This window comes from Fistularia commersonii, chromosome 3 (assembly GCF_037954325.1).
Source record: "Fistularia commersonii isolate RoL2024-O1a breed Wild chromosome 3, RoL_Fcom_v1.0, whole genome shotgun sequence".
Lineage (NCBI taxonomy): Eukaryota > Metazoa > Chordata > Actinopteri > Syngnathiformes > Fistulariidae > Fistularia > Fistularia commersonii.
Window position 1 is genome coordinate 11,419,980 of NC_141286.1, and position 21,269 is coordinate 11,441,248.

The 21,269-nt window shown below is 51.4% G+C and overlaps 1 protein-coding gene across 1 annotated transcript; it reads left to right on the forward strand.

The window, feature by feature from the left end:
- The first annotated feature begins 4,776 nt into the window (after positions 1 to 4,776).
- On the forward strand, positions 4,777 to 21,269 carry LOC147235554 (uncharacterized). The gene is made up of 4 exons (XM_086177794.1): positions 4,777 to 4,928; positions 15,072 to 16,602; positions 16,801 to 17,247; positions 20,083 to 21,269. Exons 2-4 carry the CDS (start codon positions 15,303 to 15,305, stop codon positions 20,103 to 20,105), a joined length of 1,770 nt encoding a protein of 589 aa, XP_086033920.1. The 5' UTR covers positions 4,777 to 4,928; positions 15,072 to 15,302; the 3' UTR covers positions 20,106 to 21,269.

The window sequence follows — 21,269 nt, forward strand, 5'->3', positions numbered from 1 at the left end:
CTATTTATTACAATGTAACAAGTTATACTAGAAATTAACAATAACAGTTGTTACATTGTAAAAACATTTTTATTGCAATGTAATAAGTAATTTGTACTAATTTGTTCCATTTTTCCCTCCATTTTTAAGGCCTCGGTTTGTATCAATGTTTCTCTTCTTCTGTCACTTCCTGTTCTCCTTAACTTCCTGTCGGCTTCGGTTGGAAGTATGTTTCCTCCCGACAGCTCTTTTATCAGTGGCCGTCCTCAGACAGGAAGAGGATTTTGTCCTGATCTTCTTCCTCTCATCCCTTCGCCATCTGCCTCCTGCTCGCTCTCCTCTCCGGGCGGTTTCCACACTCCTTTCTTTCCTGTCATGGCGTCACGGCAGCAGCAGCTGTCACATGTTTCCTCCTCCTTTCTGTGCTCCTCTTCTCCTTTGTTCTCCTCCCCTCCCCCTCTTCTCCCATCTTTATTCCAACATTTAACATTGATTAGATATCGGAGTTAATCCCAGCTAAACTCCTCCGTTTATAGCCTTCGCCGACTTGGCGAATCACAGAGCCCCATGCTGCAGCCAGCACCTCCAGGCTGGGAGCGATTGGACAGTGGGGCCACATGCTGCCACACGTGCACAGTGCACGCCTGAAAATAAGCAAAGCAGGGATGAGTGAGTGGGAAATGAGTTTGACAGGCAGCACGGGGGTCTGCTAGTGCGCGCGCACACACACACACACACATACACATAAATACACATACACACACATACACATACACATACACATACACATACACATACACATACACATACACATACACATAAACATACACATACACATACACATACACATACACATACACATACACATACACATACATACACATACATACACATACACATACTGAACGCTGTAGTAGGAGGTGTTTGAAGTTCCTGCTGATTTTCAAATTTTTATCCAAGTCATTACCCTGCGTTTGAACCTGCTGGAGATCAGGGCCAAGGTTGACCCCCCCAACTCTGCGCACTGGTAGCCATGGTGGCTAACACACTCACTGACCTATAGCCAAGCCAAATTCAAAGTGAAGAGTGTGTGTGTGTGTGTGTGTTTGTGTGTGTGTGTGTGTGTGTGTGTGTGGACTGTCTCCATTACTAGCATTAGACAGGCTGCACTACCTGAGGATCACAGTTGATACTACCAATAACGACTATCACTGATACACATGCAACCTTATGGCACTGTGTTAGCATGCTGGCCTGGGGGTGCTTGCCAGTCAGCTAGCTAGGTTAGGGCTGGAGCAGCTGCTCTCACCTGATGGAGATGGTGTCAGCAGGGTCACCTGAAACGTCAAACTGAAACGTTTCTTCTCGCTGTGGACCTTCAGTTTGCACTTTAGTCTGAAGGCTTTTGCCGCACACCGAGCAGACAAAGGGTTTCCCGGCACCCCACCCTGCTGTTGGCAGGGTGCGGACCTGACTGAAGGTCACCGGGTCCAATCGGGTCTTTGTCGCCGACTTCGATTTCTGGAGAGCGGGAGATCCACCAGTCCGTCTCTGGAGGAGGCAGAGAGTTATTCAGTCAGTAGTGTCCTCAGGGGTTCATACAAGAAATCTCTCATGGCTACTCTGGACTCCTGAGCCCGACCATCACTATCTACAGTTCCTCTTCCTCCTACAGAACCTGGAGTCACAAGGCTAAACTGAAGGAATGTAGGATGTCCTGCTGAGGCTTTGATGGATTAGTGCACATGCACAGAACATGAAGCTGCTGAAGATGCTAGGAGGTGTAACATGAACAGACTCTGTCCTTCTCAGAAGAAGTGTCTCATTCCACATGTCAAATAAAGGACGTGGTTCTCCGCTCCAGTCCGGAGCAAGATCCATCTCATGGACGAGAACCTCATAGAATGTCCAACATGACAGCTTACTGTCTGCTCTGGGTTCCAACCATTCACCCTCCCATTCACACCTTTGGACCACTGGGATCTTCAATGAACCTTCTGACTGGTTTTGGACAGTGGGAGGAAGATGGAGAACCTGAGAGAAAAAATGGCAGGAGAACATGGGCCTTCCTACTAGGTGATCCTGCTGCTCTACTCCAGCCGCCCCTGACCTCCAGTGATGAAGGCCTCGGTGACAGGTTCTCCAACCACAGATGGGGCAGTGTTGGTTATCTGAAGGTATGTATGGAAGTATGGAATCCGAGCACCTTCTGAAGAACCTTGGTTGCCTACTCATCAGACTTTCAAAATTAAAGCCCAACAGCTAGACATCAGAGGATCTCCTGACCCCGGCGTAGGACCTCATGACCCCCATGTAGGACCTCTCTGACCTCCAGGTAGGACGCCCCGGACTGACCTACTTCTGACTGTGGACCCCCGAATCTCTCCTAGACCTGCCCCCCCCCCCATGTCTGACATCACAATGACTCTGGCCCCCCTCCCTTTCATTTACCTCCATTCTCCCTCTATCGGTCAGTAATGCAGGGCACTGTTTGGTCCCTTCACTCCTCCACTTCTCCCACCCCCCTTCCTTTATTCTCTCACTCCTTCATTCCTTTACTCCTTCACTCCTGCCCTCATTCATTCCTCATTCACTCCCTCCCTCCTTCTTCCCTCACTTTTTCATTCCTTCTCTCCTTCACTGATGCGCTTACATTCCCTCTATCCCTTTTCAGCCTGTGAGGCACACCTGCACACCCACTCAAACACATGCCCGCATAGAGATGCACATATTACGTCACAACTTTGTGAACGTGCATGTCTGTCACCAGAGGACTCGAGGCACATCTTTTATGACATCCAGACGACATTGGACTGTGTGTGTGTGTGTGTTACATGCCTCCCAGACAGACAAACAGAGGCATGTGTTCCTCAACCTGTGTCAGTCAGTAGAAGTGCTAACGTTGATTAGAGTGGAGGGATGGGGGTTATTGAATCGATTTGGGGGGTCAAGGGGGGGATGCTGGAGGTGGGATTAGAGAGAGCAGAGCAAGGTGGGGGCAATCCAGAGAGTGGGGAAGCACCTCCTCCATCACTTCCTGATGGAGTTGTCATGGAGGGTCTTGTCAGATGATGGGATGGAGTGTGTGTGTGTATGTGTTTACATGTGTTTTTCTTGCTATTGATCACAGATACTCAGGTCTACCCAAGGTTGGGTGACTGTGAGGTGTGGGACGGGGGGGAGCGCCCTGTGAAGGGGAAGCTCTCTGCTTGAAAGTCAACACAAGACTGTGATGTCACTGAGGGGGGGAGGTAAGGACGGGGGCAAGATGTCACACAGGAAAGTATGATGTCATAGGGAAGTACTGTGTGATGTAAGAGGTGGGGGGCATGGCCTGTGGGAGGGGCTTGTGTGGTGCAGGGAAGCTGTGATGTCACACAATGGGACTCTCAGTGTGTGTTTGTTTTTAGACACACACGCACACACTCTGTGCCTTAGCCAGTGATGTTGCTAGCTGCAGGTGAGGTGCTATGAGGTGGCATTCATGGACGCAGTAAAAGCCAAATACACACACAGTGTAAATCTGCTGTAAATCTGAATGTAATAGGTCAGCAAGCATTCACCTCACTGGCTACATCAGTGCTTAACCAGCAGGACGAGAGCTGAAGATCAGATATGAGAACCCCATGAATTACACTGCAGTGTGTGTGTGTGTGTTTGTGTGCTTGTCAGGGAGTATTTGCAGTTAAAGGCAGCACAGAAAGGGTTAAACGTCTGGACATCCCAGCTGATCATTGAGCAGCTCCACATTACAAGGAGCTGCAAACCCATTCATTGTGTGTGTGCATGCACAGGTAGCCCTGTCAGGAAGCCTCATTAGGCTAGCATATGGAGGAGATGATTGAACCACAAACAAGGATGGACTCAGCTGTGGTTTTATGGATGGACCCCGCCAAACCCCACAAACTCCCTCCAACCCTCCACCATCAGGAGTGGAGATGTGGAGGAGAGGAGTGGAGTAGAGTGAAGTGTTCGATCTCCAGGTAGAAGCTGCTACCTAGCCCCTGGGATCGAACTGTGATTTTGTTCTAGATTATTTTCTACACCCCCCCCCCCCACATGCGCCTGACTTCAGTGTGCGGAGAGCCCCCCCCGTCACGTGACCACACCCACCACACCTGTAAGTCAGCTCATTTCCATAGTGATGGACCTAAGTTACGCCCTGGTTTCAGGTTCTACATGGTTCTACCAAGTTCTCCAGAAGTGAGAACTTGTTCTTTGAAGAGTCAGTGGCTGGTTCTTGACCAGAAAACATCTGCTGGTAAGAGGGAACCCAAGGAAACCCCAGTTCTCTCAACGCCACTGAGACACAGGAACCTGGGGGTCATTCTCCTGGACCTCCAGATCCCAGTGTGCACGGAGCCCCCCAGACCTCCAGACCCCTGCAGCCAGTGCAGGTTGTGTGGCCCAAGGAACCTGGGCTGGCTCTGTGTCTGAGGTTCTGAGGAGAACGCTGAAGGTTCCACAGGGGCCGGAGGAGAACAACTGAGGGCCGGCGAGGGGGGTTACTCTGCTCGATGCTAGGCCCCCATTGTTCCCCTCAAATTCGAGTGCGCAAGCGTGCACAGAACAATGCCTGCAAATGTGAGAGTTGCGATTGTCTCTGAGGGGATTCGATGAGGGGGGGCGCGGTTGCTAAGGGCAACCATAGGGGGCAAGAAGGTGGAAGGCGTCCTCAGGCGTGCCTGTGTTCGTGTACGACCCCTCCCGCCAATTCTTACACAATTAGGGGGAGAGAGAGAGAGAGAGAGAGAGAGAGAGAGAGAGAGAGAGAGAGAGAGAGAGAGAGAGAGAGAGAAAGGGATGAGGAGGGAGGAAAGGGGGAGGGGAGGGCGCGCAGAGGAGGACGTCTGGCGTACTCAGCCGTCTTTTCCCGTCCGGCCGCACGCGCCCACAACGACCGCTGCACGCGCTTGGAGAAACGGATTTATGCGCACGAACGGACGGAGGTTGGTGTCTTCTTCTTCTCCTCCTCCGTCCCTCTGTTTTCCGTCCGTCCGTCTGTCTGTACCCCCCCCCCCCCCCCCCCCCCCGTGGACGCGGTCGGTGTGCGTGTGGACGCGCCCGTCCGGAGGCTACAGGTCGCGGCTAATGGTGGGTGATTAGCCGTTAATAGTTACGTTAACCTGCGGGGGCGGGGGCCGGGGGCAGCTGCAGACGTGTGTGTGTGTGTGTAGGGGGGTGGGGGGGGCAGAACGTGGAAAGAGATGAATGGATGGATGAATGATGAATGGATGGATGAATGGATGATTCAATGTGCTGTTTCTGGGGGGAAATGGCAGAAAAGACGGGGGGGCTTTGTGACAGGGGGGCGGGGGTGTTGGAGGGGGACAGAGGGGGGTGTCGGTCCCGCCGGATCCCGGACCCGCTGCACCTGCAGCTGGGGAGCAACAGGGGGGGTAATGTCACATCTGTCACGTGTGTGTCTGTGCCATACGTGTGCGTGTGTCAACGGTGGTGCGCGTGCAGATGAAGTCTATTAGGCGCCTCAACGACGAGAAGGTGTCAGCGTGAGCGCGCGCAGGGATGTATGGACGGACGGATGGGAGTGGGGGGGGGGGGCGCCAAGGTCTCAGCCATTTTCTGTGATGTCCACGGAGACAGGAGCGCATGGCGGCGGGAAAGGAGGTCATGGGGGAGGCCTCCCATACCCGCCCCCGCCCCCCACTGAACAAGGGGCTGCTTGTGTATTTGGCGCCCCGCGCGTTTCGCTGAAAGGGGGAGATTCACCCACCCCCACCCCCATCATCTTCATTAGCAATTAATCCACCCGGAACCTTGGCCTACCGGGAGCGCGCGCATCCTACCCGCGTGTGCGTACGTGCGCAACCATTGTCTCCCGTGCGCCGAGAGAGACCGTTAATGGGGTTCCTTGAACGCACCACTGACAGACGGTCGCAGAAGGGGGTATGCTGGTTAAAACGTTGTTGTAGTGCGAGATGATTGTTTACTTGTTGTTGTTGTTGTTGTTGTTGTTGTTGTTGTTGTTGCCTGGAGACGAGAGCGGAAAACAAACGGAGAGCCGTCGCCATGTTAGGAGGTCTGCGCGGGGGGGGGCATAAGCAATAGAGATTAGCTTCTCCACCGGGAACCCGCGGCACCTGCTCCCTCGTGCACGCGCACCCTGCTGGTTGGCTGCCCCTCTTCTCTCCTCGTGAGCGCGCCTTCGTTTTAAGAATTATGCTCTAATTCCGTTGCGCGCTCCCGTACGCCCAGTTTATTTGACGGGTAGAACCGCGCACACGCACCGAGTCTCCCAACTCCGAGGAGGGAGCTGGAGCAGAGCTCTCCCTGCCTCCTTCATACATGACAAAAGGTGGAGGAGGGGGTCTTGAGGAGCCAGAAGAAAGAGGTCGTGGTATATGAATGAGGAGAACGAGGACACAGGAAGATGGAGGGGAGGAGTGGAGGAGGAGGGGATGGAGGAGGGAAAAAGTGCGGGAAAAGAATTTCAACCCACAGCCTGTGACAGAGTTGGGTGGCAGAGGAACCCAGTGGAACTCAGACAGAATAGAAACCTGGTTTGTGTTCTTCAGGGTCCAGAAGCACCAGGAGACCAACAAGAGTGAGGAACACTCAGCTGGTCCGGTGTTTGGGCGCTCCACCCAGTCAAACTGCTTTGTTTGGTGTTGATTGACTGGTAGAATGTAGTGACAGTTGGGTAGAGCCCCATACCTGCTGACCTTCTGCACACTATGGCTCATTGGACAGAATGACCTGGAATCATATGGAAGTTCTACAATGGTGCCTGGATCTAACCTTGTCAGCCGGAGGTCCGCTGGGTTACCCCAGAACCTTAAAGAACCTCAAACAATGCTCATCCGAGGAGCTGGTGTGAAGTGTTCACTGATCGGGGGTTAGAGGAACCGGTTCATCTGACCTTTGACTTGATATGACAAGGGGGCAGTGAACATATCACGTCAAGTCAGGTCAGAACCCGGTGGTCTCAGTGCTTGTAGGTGTGGTAGTTGTTCCGGAAGTAGTAGTAGTATTACTGATCGTATTAGCAGGGGTTCAAGTGGTGGTGGTGGTACCAGTAGTTGTAGTAGCACTCGTTAGTGGTAGTAGTAGCAGTGGTTGTATTGGTTAGTAGTACTAGCAGAGGTAGTAGTAATAGTATTTGTTATTATTAGTAGAAGTAGTGGTGGTATTGGTTAGTAGTAATAGTAGCGGTGACGCTATTAGTGGTAGTAGTAGTAATGGTAGTAGTACTAGTAGTGGTGGTGGCAGTAATGGTGGTAGTAGTAATAGTTGTATTTGTTAGTAGTACTAGTAGTGGTGATGGTAGTAGTAGTAACGGTAGTGGTGGTAGTAGTAATGGTGGTAGTAGTAGTAGTATTGGTTAGTAGTGCTAGTAGGAGTAATGTCAGTGGTGGCAGTATTAGTGGTGGTAGTAGTAATAAGAGTAGTGTTACTGTGGTGTTCTGCTATCCTACGCCAATAGAAGTTCTGATATCAACTAAGAGTATTTTATTGGTTTTTGATACTTCATGTATCACATTACATGGGACAGAGATACACAGGAGAGTAGTAACCCCCATCAATACTACGACTACCACCACTATCCCTTAAAAGACAAATGGAGGACAGGGAGCAGGGTGACAAAGCTTTGTCGTTGAACTGTTCAGTGCGGGTCCACATCCACCTCTACTTGTCCTGCCTGGGGTCTCCAGGTTCTCCTGGTTGGGTTCTCCAGGTTCTGCATGTTCTCCCACAGTCCATCGAAGGCTCTAAATCAGTGGTCCCAAAACTACAGCCTGAAAAACTGAAAAGGGTTATTTGGTTATTATTTATTTCATAAATGGTATTATTTATTTCATTGATAATGTTTTAATTTCTTTTCTGTTTTTTTTTCCTGTCAAGATCCCAGAAAGGGTTAATTTTTGTGTGGCTCTCTGGAAAACAATAAATGTTTATGTTTACACACCTCTGCGATCATCACACTTTTTGTTACAAATTGGCCTGGCCCCCCGTCAGAGAAGGGAAAAGTTATTTGGCCCTTGCAGGAAAAAGTTTGGGGACCTCTGCTCCAAATTGTCCTCAGGTTTGAATGAAAGGGTGAACGGTTGGATGATTGACAGCTGAGCAATGTATGTTAAGCCCCACCCTCTTCCCCAGGGGGAGCCGTGATTGGCTTCTGCTGACAGCAGATGATGAAAGTATGTTGAATAGCTAGAATCCAGAAGCCGTGCTGTGGACTGGTTCCAGGGTGGTGATCTCTGTCTGGCTCAGAAACAGAACATAGTAGATCCCCCCCCCAACCCCTGTTTCCCCTGCAGACATGTGTAGACCTTTCTCTTCTAAAATGTACAATCAATTTTTATCTGCAGTTTAACATCACCTTGCCTGCAGCCACTGCTGCCCCCCCCCCCCTCCAGTAAATGGATTGTGCCCTGGCCCGATGCCAGGATGGAGGGACTGTCGGGGCAAATCTTTGTGCACCACCAAAACAGAGGCTATGAATTCTGTTTGTCCGGGGGCCTCAGGGTTCTTGTGCTCCAGGGGTCCGGGATTCCAGGGTTCCAGGACATGCATAATATGATTCCAAATACGTATCTGCGGCTTGTTCTGTCCGACGGTCCGTCCTCTGCTTCGGCTCCCAGGTTCTACTAGATTTCTCATACCCGAGGAAACCAAACTCTGGACCCAAGTGTGGAACCGAGCTGGAGAACCTGCTTTAGGTGATCAGTGGAACCTGGGCCTGGGTTCTAAGGCTCTGAGTCCTATGGCGGAACAGTGTCTCCTGTCTCAGGTAGCTCTTCTGAATGCAGGTCAGAGGTTCATCTGTTGCTTCGGTCCCGAGTCGGACCTCCTGGGTCTCAGTGGGATCTCCTGGTTCTGAGTCCGTGGGTTAGAAGCTCTTAGAAGGCCTCTCAGAAGGCATGAGCTAGTTAAGCCCTGGCCCTTCAGTCCTACAGCCTCGACTGATTGGTTAATTGTTGCAGTAACAAGGTGTTCCCTCAATAGAGCAGCTCAGCGTAGTGCCTGGTGGAATCCTGGAGGTTGCGGGGCTGGTGGGCTCAAAAGGCTGTCTAAAGAAAGAAGGTCCTCCAAGCCTGGGCTGAGGAACCTCTGGCCTTGGATGCTGCTATGAACACTCAGTGCAGGTTTACTTAGAAGTACTGCAGTAACCTGAGAAATACTGCAGTAACAGGAGGAATAGCGCAGTATCAGTGGAAATACTGCAGTAACAGGAGAATGGTTCCTGAAGCTAACATAGCTTGGACTCCAGAGTGTCCATGGTTCTTACCTCCAGCTGGGTGGCAACCGTGAAACCGTGAGTATAAGAAAATGGTTTCCAAAGATGGGGATCTTCCACACGAACCAAACACCTGAGGAGGAGGTTCTGCTTTGTTATCCATGACTTCCATGAACAGACTGAAACCCAGGTGGTGCTCTCTAAGGTGGCACCTTGAAAACCATGAGAGCCTGATGCTGCGGGTGTTCTCTGGAGAACTGGAACTGGAGCATGTCGGGTTTTGTGGACTCAGCACCAATGCTCTCCTGACCACGACCACCACACAGCAGTGGCAGGAGGAGAACAACCTGAGAAGAGTCTAGAACATTCCAGTGGATGCTGGAACGGGGTGAGAAGGATTGTGTCTGGGTCTGCTTCCAGGATATCAGAGGTTCCTCAATGGCTGTGATGTGATGAATAGCTGAGATATGCTTCCTTAGAATGCATGCTAAGCTAATCTAAGTGTTTTTATGCCTCAAAACATGTCTAACAGCCAGTCAGCTCTGTTGTCTTTCAGTCTGTCGTCGTGGTAACAGCTTTTGCATTGTCGATCTGTCGCAGGTTTCAGTAGTAGTGAAACCGGTGGAAGCTGGCCTTTAGACCATGTGGTGTGATTGTCCGATTGTTGCAGCACTGATGCTACAATGTGATACTGGAGTACTAGACTTGAAGTGGTACTAGTACACAAGAAGTAGGCAGGAAAACTCCAGCACTAATGTCCAGGATGCCAACAGTGTCCCTGTGCAAATGAGGCCAATGGTATTGCTAACAATGCTAATAAGCTGGGGTGCTCTGGTCTTTCACTGAAAGAGAAAGTGACTCAAACTATGCTGATTCGCTGGACAGGTGGTTGAATGTTTTCCAGAGGGTCAGATGTACGCAGGTTGGATGTCCACAGAGTGTAAGCTTGTGACCCAAGGTATCATCCCACCCCTCTCATTGACTGTTATTCTGTCAGTGACTGAGCAGGGCAAAGGTCATGAGGGAGCGCCCGCTGGGATGGAGCATCCCTGGTCAATAGTTTCCTACAGCTTCTTGGTTATGATCTTCCACAGCCAGGACGCCCTCCAAGGTGCCTTTGGGTTCCAGTCTGGTTCTGCTAGGCTGAGAGGTTCCACCAACCTCCAACCTGAAAGGGTTAACAGGTTGATGGGTTAAAGAACAGAAAGAAACAGCCATGGTTCTGCTGGGCGTTTCAGACTAGGGTTCCTCATTCAGACCAGGGTTCCTGAAGGGTCTATGGAACGTGCAGCCTCTGTGTGTTTGTGTGTGAGTGTGTGAGATGTCACGGCATTGGTGGTGTTGAGGTTGACGGCAAGAGAGCGTCTCCTGTCTGAGGCCTAATTTTGCGGCTGCACGGATTGGACACCAGGGACCTGTCTATTACCTGGACAGCTGTGAGAATCACTTTGATTGACAGGTCATGTGGCGACCAAGGAAATGTGGAAAAGCCTAATTAGCCTTTGTTTGGTCTGGCCTAGAGAGCATGGGGGCGTTGGTGTGTGTGTGTCTGTTGGGGGGGCATTCCTTGCTCCCGCTGACATGGTGTCAGCCCGTTCAGTTCGGGATCCTTCCAAAGTAAAAGGCCTCTGTAACTCGGGTCTGTGAGGGCTGAGCAGGATGGCGGGAGAAGGTAAGGGTGAAGGTGACGCCACTGCTGCTGCCACCACTGCTGCAGCCGCCACCGCATATCTGAAGAGATTATTTGAGCGGAAAAATCAAATATGAGGCTGGAAAGACTTAGGAGATAAAATCAGATCTGTATTAAGACCAACTGGGCCAGATCAAATGTTTAGTATCAGCCGTGTGTGTGTGTGTGTGTGTGTATGTGTGTGTGTGTGTGTGTGTGTGCCTGTGTGTGCGTCTGTGTGTGTGTGTGTGTGTGTGTGTGTGTGCGTGTGTGTGTGCACCCAGATCCTCCCTGTCATGCACGCTCACTGTGGAAATCAGGGTCAGGCTGCAGGAAAAATGGTGAGAGCGAGGGAAGCCATGACGGTGGGATAAAGGTCTGCCTGTGGCAGGAAGATTGAAGGGCCCTAGTGTGTTAGTGCCAGCCGCCTCTCCATTTAGGCTTGGCAGCGGCAAAGACAAGGCAACTAGTTTGCGAGTGGCAAGTGGAAGCCCTCTGGGGGGGGGCATCAGAGTGTGTGTTTGGAAATCCATGCTGATCACTATACTCTTGTTGTCATGGAAACAGTTGTAGTACTATCATTTACAGCCTGGATATGACAAAGAAGTTCTGTCTTAGTCATCAGGCGGCTAATGTCTTGGAGCAGGGGAGCAGGTAATAATAATTTATCCTTTATTAATCCCTTGTGGGGAAATTCATTCTCTGCAACGAACCCATCATGGATAAACCATGAACAGTTGGCTGCTGTCCACAAGCGCGAGGGGAGCAGTTAGGGGTTCGGTGTCTTGATCAACAACACGAGGAAGAGCCAGGAATCAAACCAGGAATGTTCAGTTCTAAAGACAATTGCTCTACCTCCTGCACCACACCTGGAGGGAATCCTGGAGATCTGTTGCAAATAAACAGCTGCAGGAAGAAGCTGCCAGCTATTTGGAGTTTTGTTGTACATGTCTTACTTGAAGGCACTGCATTTAAAGACACACACACACACACACACACACACACACACACACACACACACACACACACGCACACACTCGTTGTGACTATAACACTAACTAGCAGTGACAGCTGAGAGCCAGCTGGTTTGATGCTCAGACTAATATTAGCTGCTGCCGCTTAGAGGCCACGAAGGAGAACCCAAAACAACTTCACTGAAAGCACGTGTTGGATGAGCTCCTCCACTTGTTCGGCTTCACCTGCGCTCCTTGTCCTCATCTTCCTTGTCTTTCTTGTCTTCCTCTTTTCGGCAGATGAGGAAGACCAGAAGCCAGCAGAACATTTTTCCGTGCTTGTGCATGTGCGTGTGCCTGTTCATGTGTGTGTGTCTCTCAGCCTGTAAAAAGAGAGAAACTTTACAACCACGATGAAGCTGTTGGTTTTCATGTTTTTTTTTTGTTAAATAATGAACCTGCTGACAGGTCTGGGACTGAAGGAGAACATGCAGAGAACCCTGGCAGGGTTTTGACTCTTCGTGGATCTGCTGCACCCAGGGGTCAAAGTTTGGGGGTGAAAGTGAGCCGTGGGCAGGTGTGTGTGTGTGTGTTTGTGTGTGTGTGTGGGGGGGGTTGCAGCTAGGTGACAGCTAGCTTACCCCAGCTACTGCTGGAGATCATGCTGGAGATCATGCTAGGAGTCAAAAGCTTTGTGCCACAATTTGCATCCTCTGGTGTTGGAGCATGGTTGCCATGTTTTTTTCTGGAGCTCTGGTGTTGAAGAACAGAGGTCAGATCTGGTCCCTCACTAGGACCCAGGAGTCGGAGGAAGAGGTCAAATCCCTGTGAGCTCCTCCAGCAGAGGCAGATGTGGGGTGAATGTTCTTCTCCATCAACTCCTACAAGCACAGCAGTGACCTGCTGTGTGTGTGTGTGTGTCTCCTCCTGCAGCTCAAATTCCTCTGTGTTGACAGACCTTCTCGGCGGTCTGCCATGTCCTGTTGGTAGGTGGGAACATGGCGTTGCAATGGTGATAGCACCTGTACCGTGGGGGGTCAGGCCTGCTGGTTGTAGGGGGGCAGGCAGAGAACCGTGAAACCACACAAGAACGTCCCATAGAACCACCACATGCATCTATGTTCTGGAGGGTTGACGGATGGATGGATGGCTGGGTGGATGGAGGTGTGGTGGTGTGGAGGGATGGATAGATGAAGGGGTGGATGAATGTCTGGATGGAGATGTGGAGCCGTGGGTGGAATCCAGTCCCCTTGGCTGCTCTCCTAACCTTGAATTAGACTTGATTAATACCTTTACACTAAAAGGCTTGAGCCCAGGAAACCACGGTAACATCAACCACAGCAAGGGAGAAGGTTCAGGGCTCTGATCTGCTGGTAGACCAGGGTCTCCATGTACTCCTGCCTGGGGTCTCCAGGATCTCCATCTTACCTTCCACAGTCTAGACAACTGTCATTAGATGTGAATGGGAGGGTGACTGGTTGTATGATTGGCCAGGTTAACTCCCCCCCTTCCCCTAGTGACAGTAGTGATTGACTCCAGTGATCACATGGCAAATGATTTCAGCTTTTAGTATGTGTGTGTGTGTGTGTGTGTGTGTGTGTGTGTGTGTGTGTGTGTGTGTGTGTGTGTGTGAGAGATGGTTTCCAGCTTTGGTTTCGGGGGGTTTAGGTTGAGAAGAGATGTGGCGGACGCAGAGGAGAGTGAGGGATGATGTTAATCCTGCAACTCAGGGTCTGGTGTCTCCTCTGTCAAGCTCTGGACGAACACAGAACCAGGAGAACAAAAAAGAACCTCTCCTGCAGCAGAATGTGCCCTCTGATCCCCTCAAAATGTAACTTTTCTGCAGGAGAGTTTTTGGAGGAGTTTCATCTCCTAACCCTCCTGCAGGAGGTCCACGCCTGGGGGCGGTCACCTGGTGGAACTGAGGAGAGTGTTCTATGGGAGAACCTTTAAACATTCTGTGGAGGCAGGGTCAGGGCTGAACGTACTCTAGTCCATTTCCCGCTACTTCCTCTGAGTGTCACGTGCTCCATTGAAAGTATTCTTGTGGTCCTGTCTGGTGGTTGAGTTCTGGAAGGTTCTCCTGCGAACCCACTAGAACTGAACACGTTCTGCGACGGAATTCCCTTGGTGGATGCCGGCACTGGTCCCTCGCCACCAGCTGCAGCGTGGTGTCACAGAGTTTGTTGTTACACAACCAGATAAGGTGTGTGTGTGTGTGTGTGTGTGTGTGTGTGTGTGTGTGTGTGTCGACACAAAGGCTTTTCTGGAGTAAGGTCCAAAGGCGTCATTTCAGAACAAAAGTCATATTTCAAGTAGTATTACTGCTGTGCTTGGAGTCGTTGTACATCACAGGTACTGTAGTACTTAAAACGATGTAAAACTCTTAGGCGGCTACTACTATGTAATACTGCAAGGTGGCTGTTGTCATGCTAAAAGGGTGGCCAGCGGTCAAGCTAAATGAGCTAAGTGAGCTCAGTGCATCAGTGCTAACAGGCTAACGGGGTATTAGAGCTTGGGTAGTAAACAAGAGTGCGGGGTGGGGGGTGGGGAGGTAGTGAAATTGACAGCTGGCCCGGTGATTTTAAGCCCTCAGTATTGGCCCCCAGGAGAACTCAGGTCTAGTAGGTGAGGAGAACAGCTTCTCACAGCGTTATTACCCATTGGGGGTCAGTGTGTTGTGTCTGGAGGACAGTGTGACATGAAGCATGGGTCTAACAGCTGGTCTTCACCTCCTCCTCCTCTTGGTCCAGACCCTACAGACGACCTCAGCCCTCATCCTCTCCATCATACTCCAGACGTCTCTGAAGAATGCTGCTTTAGAAGGTCTGATGTGGAGCGTGTCTGCCGAGCCACTGTTTTGATATGGCTGCTACCCCATTATTACCTTGTACAGCCTGATAACCAGATTAAAGGGACAGAGTAGTGTGTCAGAGTAGTGCGATTACATATGCATTCCCGCCTCTGCTCCAATTCTTCCAGTTGGGTAAGGTTTTCCCTCTTCTGCTCCAACTGTCCTTGAGGTTGAGAACCTCCAACTGTAGCTCTGAGGGTTCCAAACGTGTGTGTGTGTGTGTGTGTGTGTGTGTGTGTGTGTGTGTGTGTGTGTGTGTGTGTGTGTGTGTGTGTGTGTGTGTGTGTGTGATGAGGATCATTATTGCTCACTGTTTCCCTCAGAGATGTTCCATGATGTTTGACTGTCTGTGCACTCAACAGGCTACTAACCTGTGCCTCCTCTTCTTCCTTCTCCTCCTCCTCCATGTCTGCACAGGAGTTTGGAGCACCAGTAGGATGCTGAGATTTTTCCCTCCATGCCCCTGTTCTCTACCCTGCTCTCCATGACCTGAGAGCGGCGCCACATAGTGAGAACCAATCACCAGCGAGAAGAAGAGCAGAAGAAGAGGAGAGGAAGAGGAGAAGTAGACGAGAGGAGAAGAAAACGAGAGGAAGAGGAGAAGGAAGGCCTTTTTCTGTGTATTAGTTGCTGCTGCCTGCGGGGCTGATGGCGGCAACGGAGGCGAGCGCAGCGCCAGTGGTCCAGGACGGGGCGGGGGCGGCAGAGGGCCGGCCGGAGGGGGCGGAGCCTCCAGCCGAGGCTGCTGACTCAGAGACTGTGAACGGCCAGGTGGCAGACAAAGATGGCAGGCCTGTTAACAGCGAGGAGGCAACAAGCAAAGACAATGTGAACGACGACATGGCGGTGGTGGGCAGAGCTGGCGAGGACGCCGCGGATGGCGACGGAGGGCCTCTTCCGGGCTCGGAGAACGCCTCTTCCTCTGAGCCCAGGACCTCCTTCCTGGACTCGTTCCTCAACAAGAGCGGCCTGGGGAAAGTGATGGCAAGCAGGAAGAGGAAGGAGCAGGGCACCGTGGCAGGAGGAGATGATGGTGGCACTGAGGGAGGGGCAGAGAAGGATGGCGAGAAGGACGAGGAGCAGGAGGGAGGAGAAGAAGGACAGGTAGAGGGTGAGGCTGTTCCTGATTCCGAGGAGAAGGATGAAGAGAAGAAGGTGGAAAAGGCCAAAGGGGCGGAGCCTAAGTCCAGCGTGAGAGACCTGATACGAAAGCCTGTGGCCCGGATCTTCTCTCACCGCAGCACTGAGAAGAAGGATGGTGGGACCGAGCCCCAGAAGCAGGTCCGCTCCAAGTCCCTGGACCGTCTTCAGGACCCCGAGGCCCTCAACGCCGCTGCAGACTCGGCGGGCGAGGATGCAGGGCCTGCGGGGATGATGGAGGGTGGAGCCGACATCGAGCAGAAGGCCTCTGCCTTCTCGGCCACAAAGCACATGAAGCGCTGGCACTCCTTCAAGAAGCTCATGGTCCAGAAGACACACAAGAAGGGCGGAGGAGGGGAAGAAGGGAAGGAGGATGGAGGAGAAGGAGAAGGCGGAGGAGGAGGAGACTCCTCTACCCTGGACTCCAAGGAGTCGGGGCAGAAGAGGTGGAAGCTGAAGCGCTCCTGGACCTTCCAGGGTCTGAAGAGGGATCCGTCCATGGTGGTTATCAGCAGCAAGACCAGGAGCTCAGATAAGGACCTGGAGCAGCAGAAGGGCGAGGATGGCGAGGGGGGGGCGGAGGAGACTGGGCCGGACGGGGGGTTGGAGGAGGCCAAGACCAATGGAGGAGACGAGAAGGTCGACGCAGGAGAGGAGGAGAAGGCAGCTGGGGGAGGAACCGTGACGCAGCATGCCAATGAGATCTGGACCTCTTTCAAGAAGAGGGTCATCCCCAAGTCCAAGAGGGCCCACGCTGAGGGGGGGGGAGGGCCCGGGGAGGACGACAGCCCCCCCGTTGCCCCTGCAGGTATGGCTTCCAGGTCCAGTTCCTTCTCCTGGAGGTTTGGTGAAGGTACAGATCCTTATCTGTCTCAGGATGGAATAATGGGCATAATGGGGAGGAGGAGCTGTTTCTGGTGCTGATGTCATTCAGTCATTCATTTGTTTGTTTTTCCATTGGTTCATTCAGTTGTCCATGAGTCCTGACCTCCTCTTTTTCCTCCAGGTGATGAAGGGGTTGAGGAGCTGAGGTCCTCCAAGACCAAGCGTTCCCACTTTGGGCGCGCCGTGTCACTTAAGAACTTCATTCTGAGGAAAGGCAAATCCACCAGTGTGGACCTGGGCGATGGCGCCAAGGAGGAGGAGGAGCAGGGGGCTGGCAAGGGGGCGGAGCCTGCCGAGGAAGAAAGCCAGGCCAATGCCAGTGAGAAGGAGGCAGCGGAGGAGAACATGGCAGAGGTGGAGAAGACAGCGGCTGATGCTCCGGTGACCAATGGCGCGAACGGCTGCTCCAATGGCACGGCAGAGGAGAACAGCACACACAATCACCAGGAGGAGCACCAGGAGGTGCAGGAGACCACCGGCAGCCCCCTGAAGAAGGCCAAGGATGGGGCGGGAGCCAATGATGAGCCCAACGCCAAGATCATCAGCACTTCCTCGCCTGTGAACAGCGGTGAGTTCCAGCAGGACCGCCAGCTGGGCGGGGGGGAGAGAATGGGGGAGGAGGATGAGGAGGAGACCAGGAAGAGAGATCTTCGCCAGGCGGCTGTGGTCATCGTACAGAGCGTGATGTCAGCGGCAACCGACCAATTAGAGCGGGAGCTGAGCGTCAGCAATGGCCTCAACGGTCGCCATGTTGACGACCCTCCAAACTAACAGCACAGCCGAAAAACATGCAGCGGGGTCAGAGTGGTGCCTGCCGCCGGCCGGCGGCTATGAGCATCCGTCCCACGCAGCTTCGTCCCCACGCCTGTCAGTCACCGTGGTCAACACACGTATTAGCCTTCCATGCACACATTAGTCTTCCATGCACACGTTAGCATTCCGTGCACACATTAGCAATATGTGAACATGTAAGTGTTCTGTGCATCCATTACCATTCTGCGCATACGTTAATGTCCGTACACACGTTAGCAATCAGTGCTCAAGCTAATGTCCTTACACACGTTAGCATTCATGCACACATTAGTGTTCCGTATACACCTTTGGGGACTGTGGATAGATTAGAATTCCCTGCACAGTTTAGCATTCCTCGAACTCCTTGAGTGCAACATCTGCCTCCAGAAGTGTCAGAAGAAGGAAGCAGCCTGTTAGCTAGTTTGTCCCTGTTGGCCAAACCAATGCTATCGCTTCCATGCAGCCTCTCTGCATGTCCTCTGTTCCATGCTGGAGGTTGAGACACTCCAGGTTATCGTAGTGATGGATGTTCTTCCAGTGGAGTAACACGTAGCTGCGTGGAGCTGAGTTTCTGAAGTCGTCAACTGGGCCCTTGAGCTCAGGGTGCCGCACTAATGCATGCAAACACTTTGTATTAGTAGAACCAAATGCTGAGATTTACTGAGAGAGAACATAGCTATAAGGTAGAACATGTAGTCCCAGGTCGCTTAATTTAGCATAGCATCAAGTAATAATACCGCATGTCCCTAAATCCAGGGACATGGTGAGCATCTGGGCCCCCCGGAACTTCTTGTCCGCTCGCATCACACACTTCCATCATGACTTCCTGATTGGGTTTTAGTGATTTCCTGTCCAGACAGGAAACCTTTGATTTTGCTTTTCAGAAACGTTCCCTCTGTTACAGATGGTCCCATGCAAGGAGAACTTCTTGTTTCTGTCCTGGGGCCGCTGCAGTAGAATGGTGGGTCTGGTGTTTCTCCCAGTCCAACCCAGATTAGCCGGCTCTAAGATGTCACTCTGGAAATGACGTGGAGGAAGCCTGGCGAACAGAATGCTTCCTGTGTGAATAGGAAGTGCAATGTGTTGAATGAACTAAGTCCAGCTTTCCATTTGTGGTTGGTCTTGGTTGAACTTTCTTCCAGAGCTGGAGAGGGACTTTGTTACCACCAATGCCATAGTCCTGGGAACTGGCTGGCTAGCGAGTTAGCGTCTCTGCTGCTATGGCGTGTAGCATATTTTGTGTAGCTTGAAGTCGCAGCTGGAGTTTTCCGGGGCAACTGCAGTCACGACCCTTTGACCTGACCTTCAGTAGTCTTTTAGAACCGAGGTTCTCTGGCTTGCCGGTTCCTCGACCTCCAGGCACAAAGGTGCCAAAGACCTGTGACCTGTGGAACCCCTCCTCAGAGGCTGGAGATCCTCAGTTTGCGTTCCTGTCCTGGTGCGGGTGGTTACTTTTCACGTCGGCCTTTTACTTTGACAACTTGTTGTGCTTGCTGTGTTTCCGTAGACTTCCTCCTCCTGGTCCACCTCCGGCCTTTGCTGAGATATTCTCCCCACAGCATTCTTATTTGATTTATTGATGTATTTCTAACAGTCGTGTCAGAACAAAGCGCCGTCCAGGTGGTTGGTGTGTCCAACAACACAAAAGCTGCCTCCGACAGGAGGAAGGGGAAACATTTGCAAAAATAAAAGGCTATGTTCTTGATTAAATTGCTGATCCTGAACATACTTCCTCCTTCTGAGGTGGATCCTCCTCATTTTGTTTAAGAAGTTCTGATGATCTCCACCTGTCCATTAACAAGAGCCGGCGGGATGGAGATGGATGTGGAGATGACTTCACTGCAAAAAGCAGTTATTGGCTGGAAAAAGCAACAGCGGGTTAAATCCAACAGAGGTTCGCCGCAGAACTTCACACCTCCTCAAAACAACTGCTACCTGCTAGGTAGTGCCTAATAGCTGTGATCTGCTAAATGCGATTCGTTACCTACAGGCACTGGGCTTCGTGAGGTGTGCTGCTCGCCATTAGCTACTAACTACTGTCGATCAGGGCCTGCTCCTCCTAAGGGTCTCCTCCACCTATGGCCCTCCTCTGCCCTGCTTCCCCTTCTACCCCAGTCCCACGGTGGAGCTCCTGCCAGCAGTATGTCGGCTGCTCGCAGGAACTCTTGGGCTTCTCCAGCGGAGGAGGTCACTGATCTTCTGCAGCTCCACTTCATCTTCTTCTGTTTCTTCACGCTGATGTTTGTTTGATCAGCTGCAGCTTTTGCTGAATCTGGTGAAAGGGGGGGGCTGAATTGATAGAGGAGCAGGCAGTGACCTCCACCCCTCGGTGATGAAGATCCTTCTTGTCTGTGAAGTTTCCTCCTCAAACTGCTTTTTGTTTCTCTGATAAAGCACACACAGACTACTGCGCTACTATTATTCTTACTGTTGTTATAGAGATTATTATTATTATTATTATTATTATTAATATTATTATTATTATTATTATTATTATTATTAGTATTAGCAAATATGGTTATTATTATTGTTCAGTTGTTCTTGTTGTTACCATCTCTGGTGTGAATGCCGTGTTAATTCCTGTTCAATCTTCTCTGTATCATCTCACCAGACAAAAAGGCGGGAAACGTGTGAGGCCACACAAAGAGGATTAGAACTGCCCGGGATTCGCTGAGCAAGGAGCTCTGAGAACCCCCAGCCCCCCAGCCCTTCCCCCAGCCACCCTCCTCCCGCCTCCAAAATAAACAGCACGTGTTCACAGGTCACCATGGCCAGAGAGAGAGAGGGATATGCAATTGGAGACATGAAGGATAATAATTTACTCAGAAAGCAATAATTCAGGCCCCCCACACTGCCCCCCACCCCTCATGCCCAGTCTTACTTTACCTTGTTCCTGTTTCTTGTCTGTGACATTTTCTATTGTCGACGAGACGAAGAGGAAAACAAGAAAAAATGATGCAGAAATGTAAAGAAAAATTTTCAAATCGAGACATTCCAGTCCCTCTGCCCCACTCCACCTCCTTACACTCCATCTTACTCCCAATCAGTGGAAAAAAAACACAAAAAAAAAAAAAAAAGATTTAGTTTTATATTGACGGCCATTTTTGTTTGTAGCCCTCCCACCCCCAGCCTCCACTCCATCACACCTACGTAGATATTTGACAGAAACAGCAGGACCATGTTATTGCTCCAGATTATACACTGCCCTGAAGGACTGCAGCCCCCCAGCCCCTCCACAACAACACTGCAACTGCAATGTCTCCAGCTGTGTGTGTGTTCAATATTTCTAGACTGTTTCTGGAGTCCATGCAGGCAGGCAGGCAGGCAGGCAGGCAGGCAGGCAGGCAGGCAGGCAGGCAGGCAGGCAGGCAAGCAGGCAGGCAGGCAGGCAGGCAGGCAGGCAGGCAGGCAGGCAGGCAGGCAAGCAGGCAGGCAGGCAGGCAGGCAGGCAGGCAGGCAGGCAGGCAGGCAGGCAGGCAGGCAGGCAGGCAGGCAGGCAGGCAGGCAGAGAGACAGAGAGACAGAGAGACAGAGGTAGACAGGCAAGCAGATGTCAGATGTCTTCTCTTTTCTTTGTTTTTGTAAGAATGTCTCCTGTTCCTGCAGGCTAAGAAACGCTGTAATTGAAAACAATAATAATAATAATAATACTAATAATAATAATAATAATAATGATAATAATGAAGATGGCGATGATGATGATGATGATGTTCTGTTGGTTCTGGTTCCTCATGTCCATTAGCAAACTGTCAAGACAGAAAGACATAGAAAAATAAAGACTAAAATCTAACAACTAAA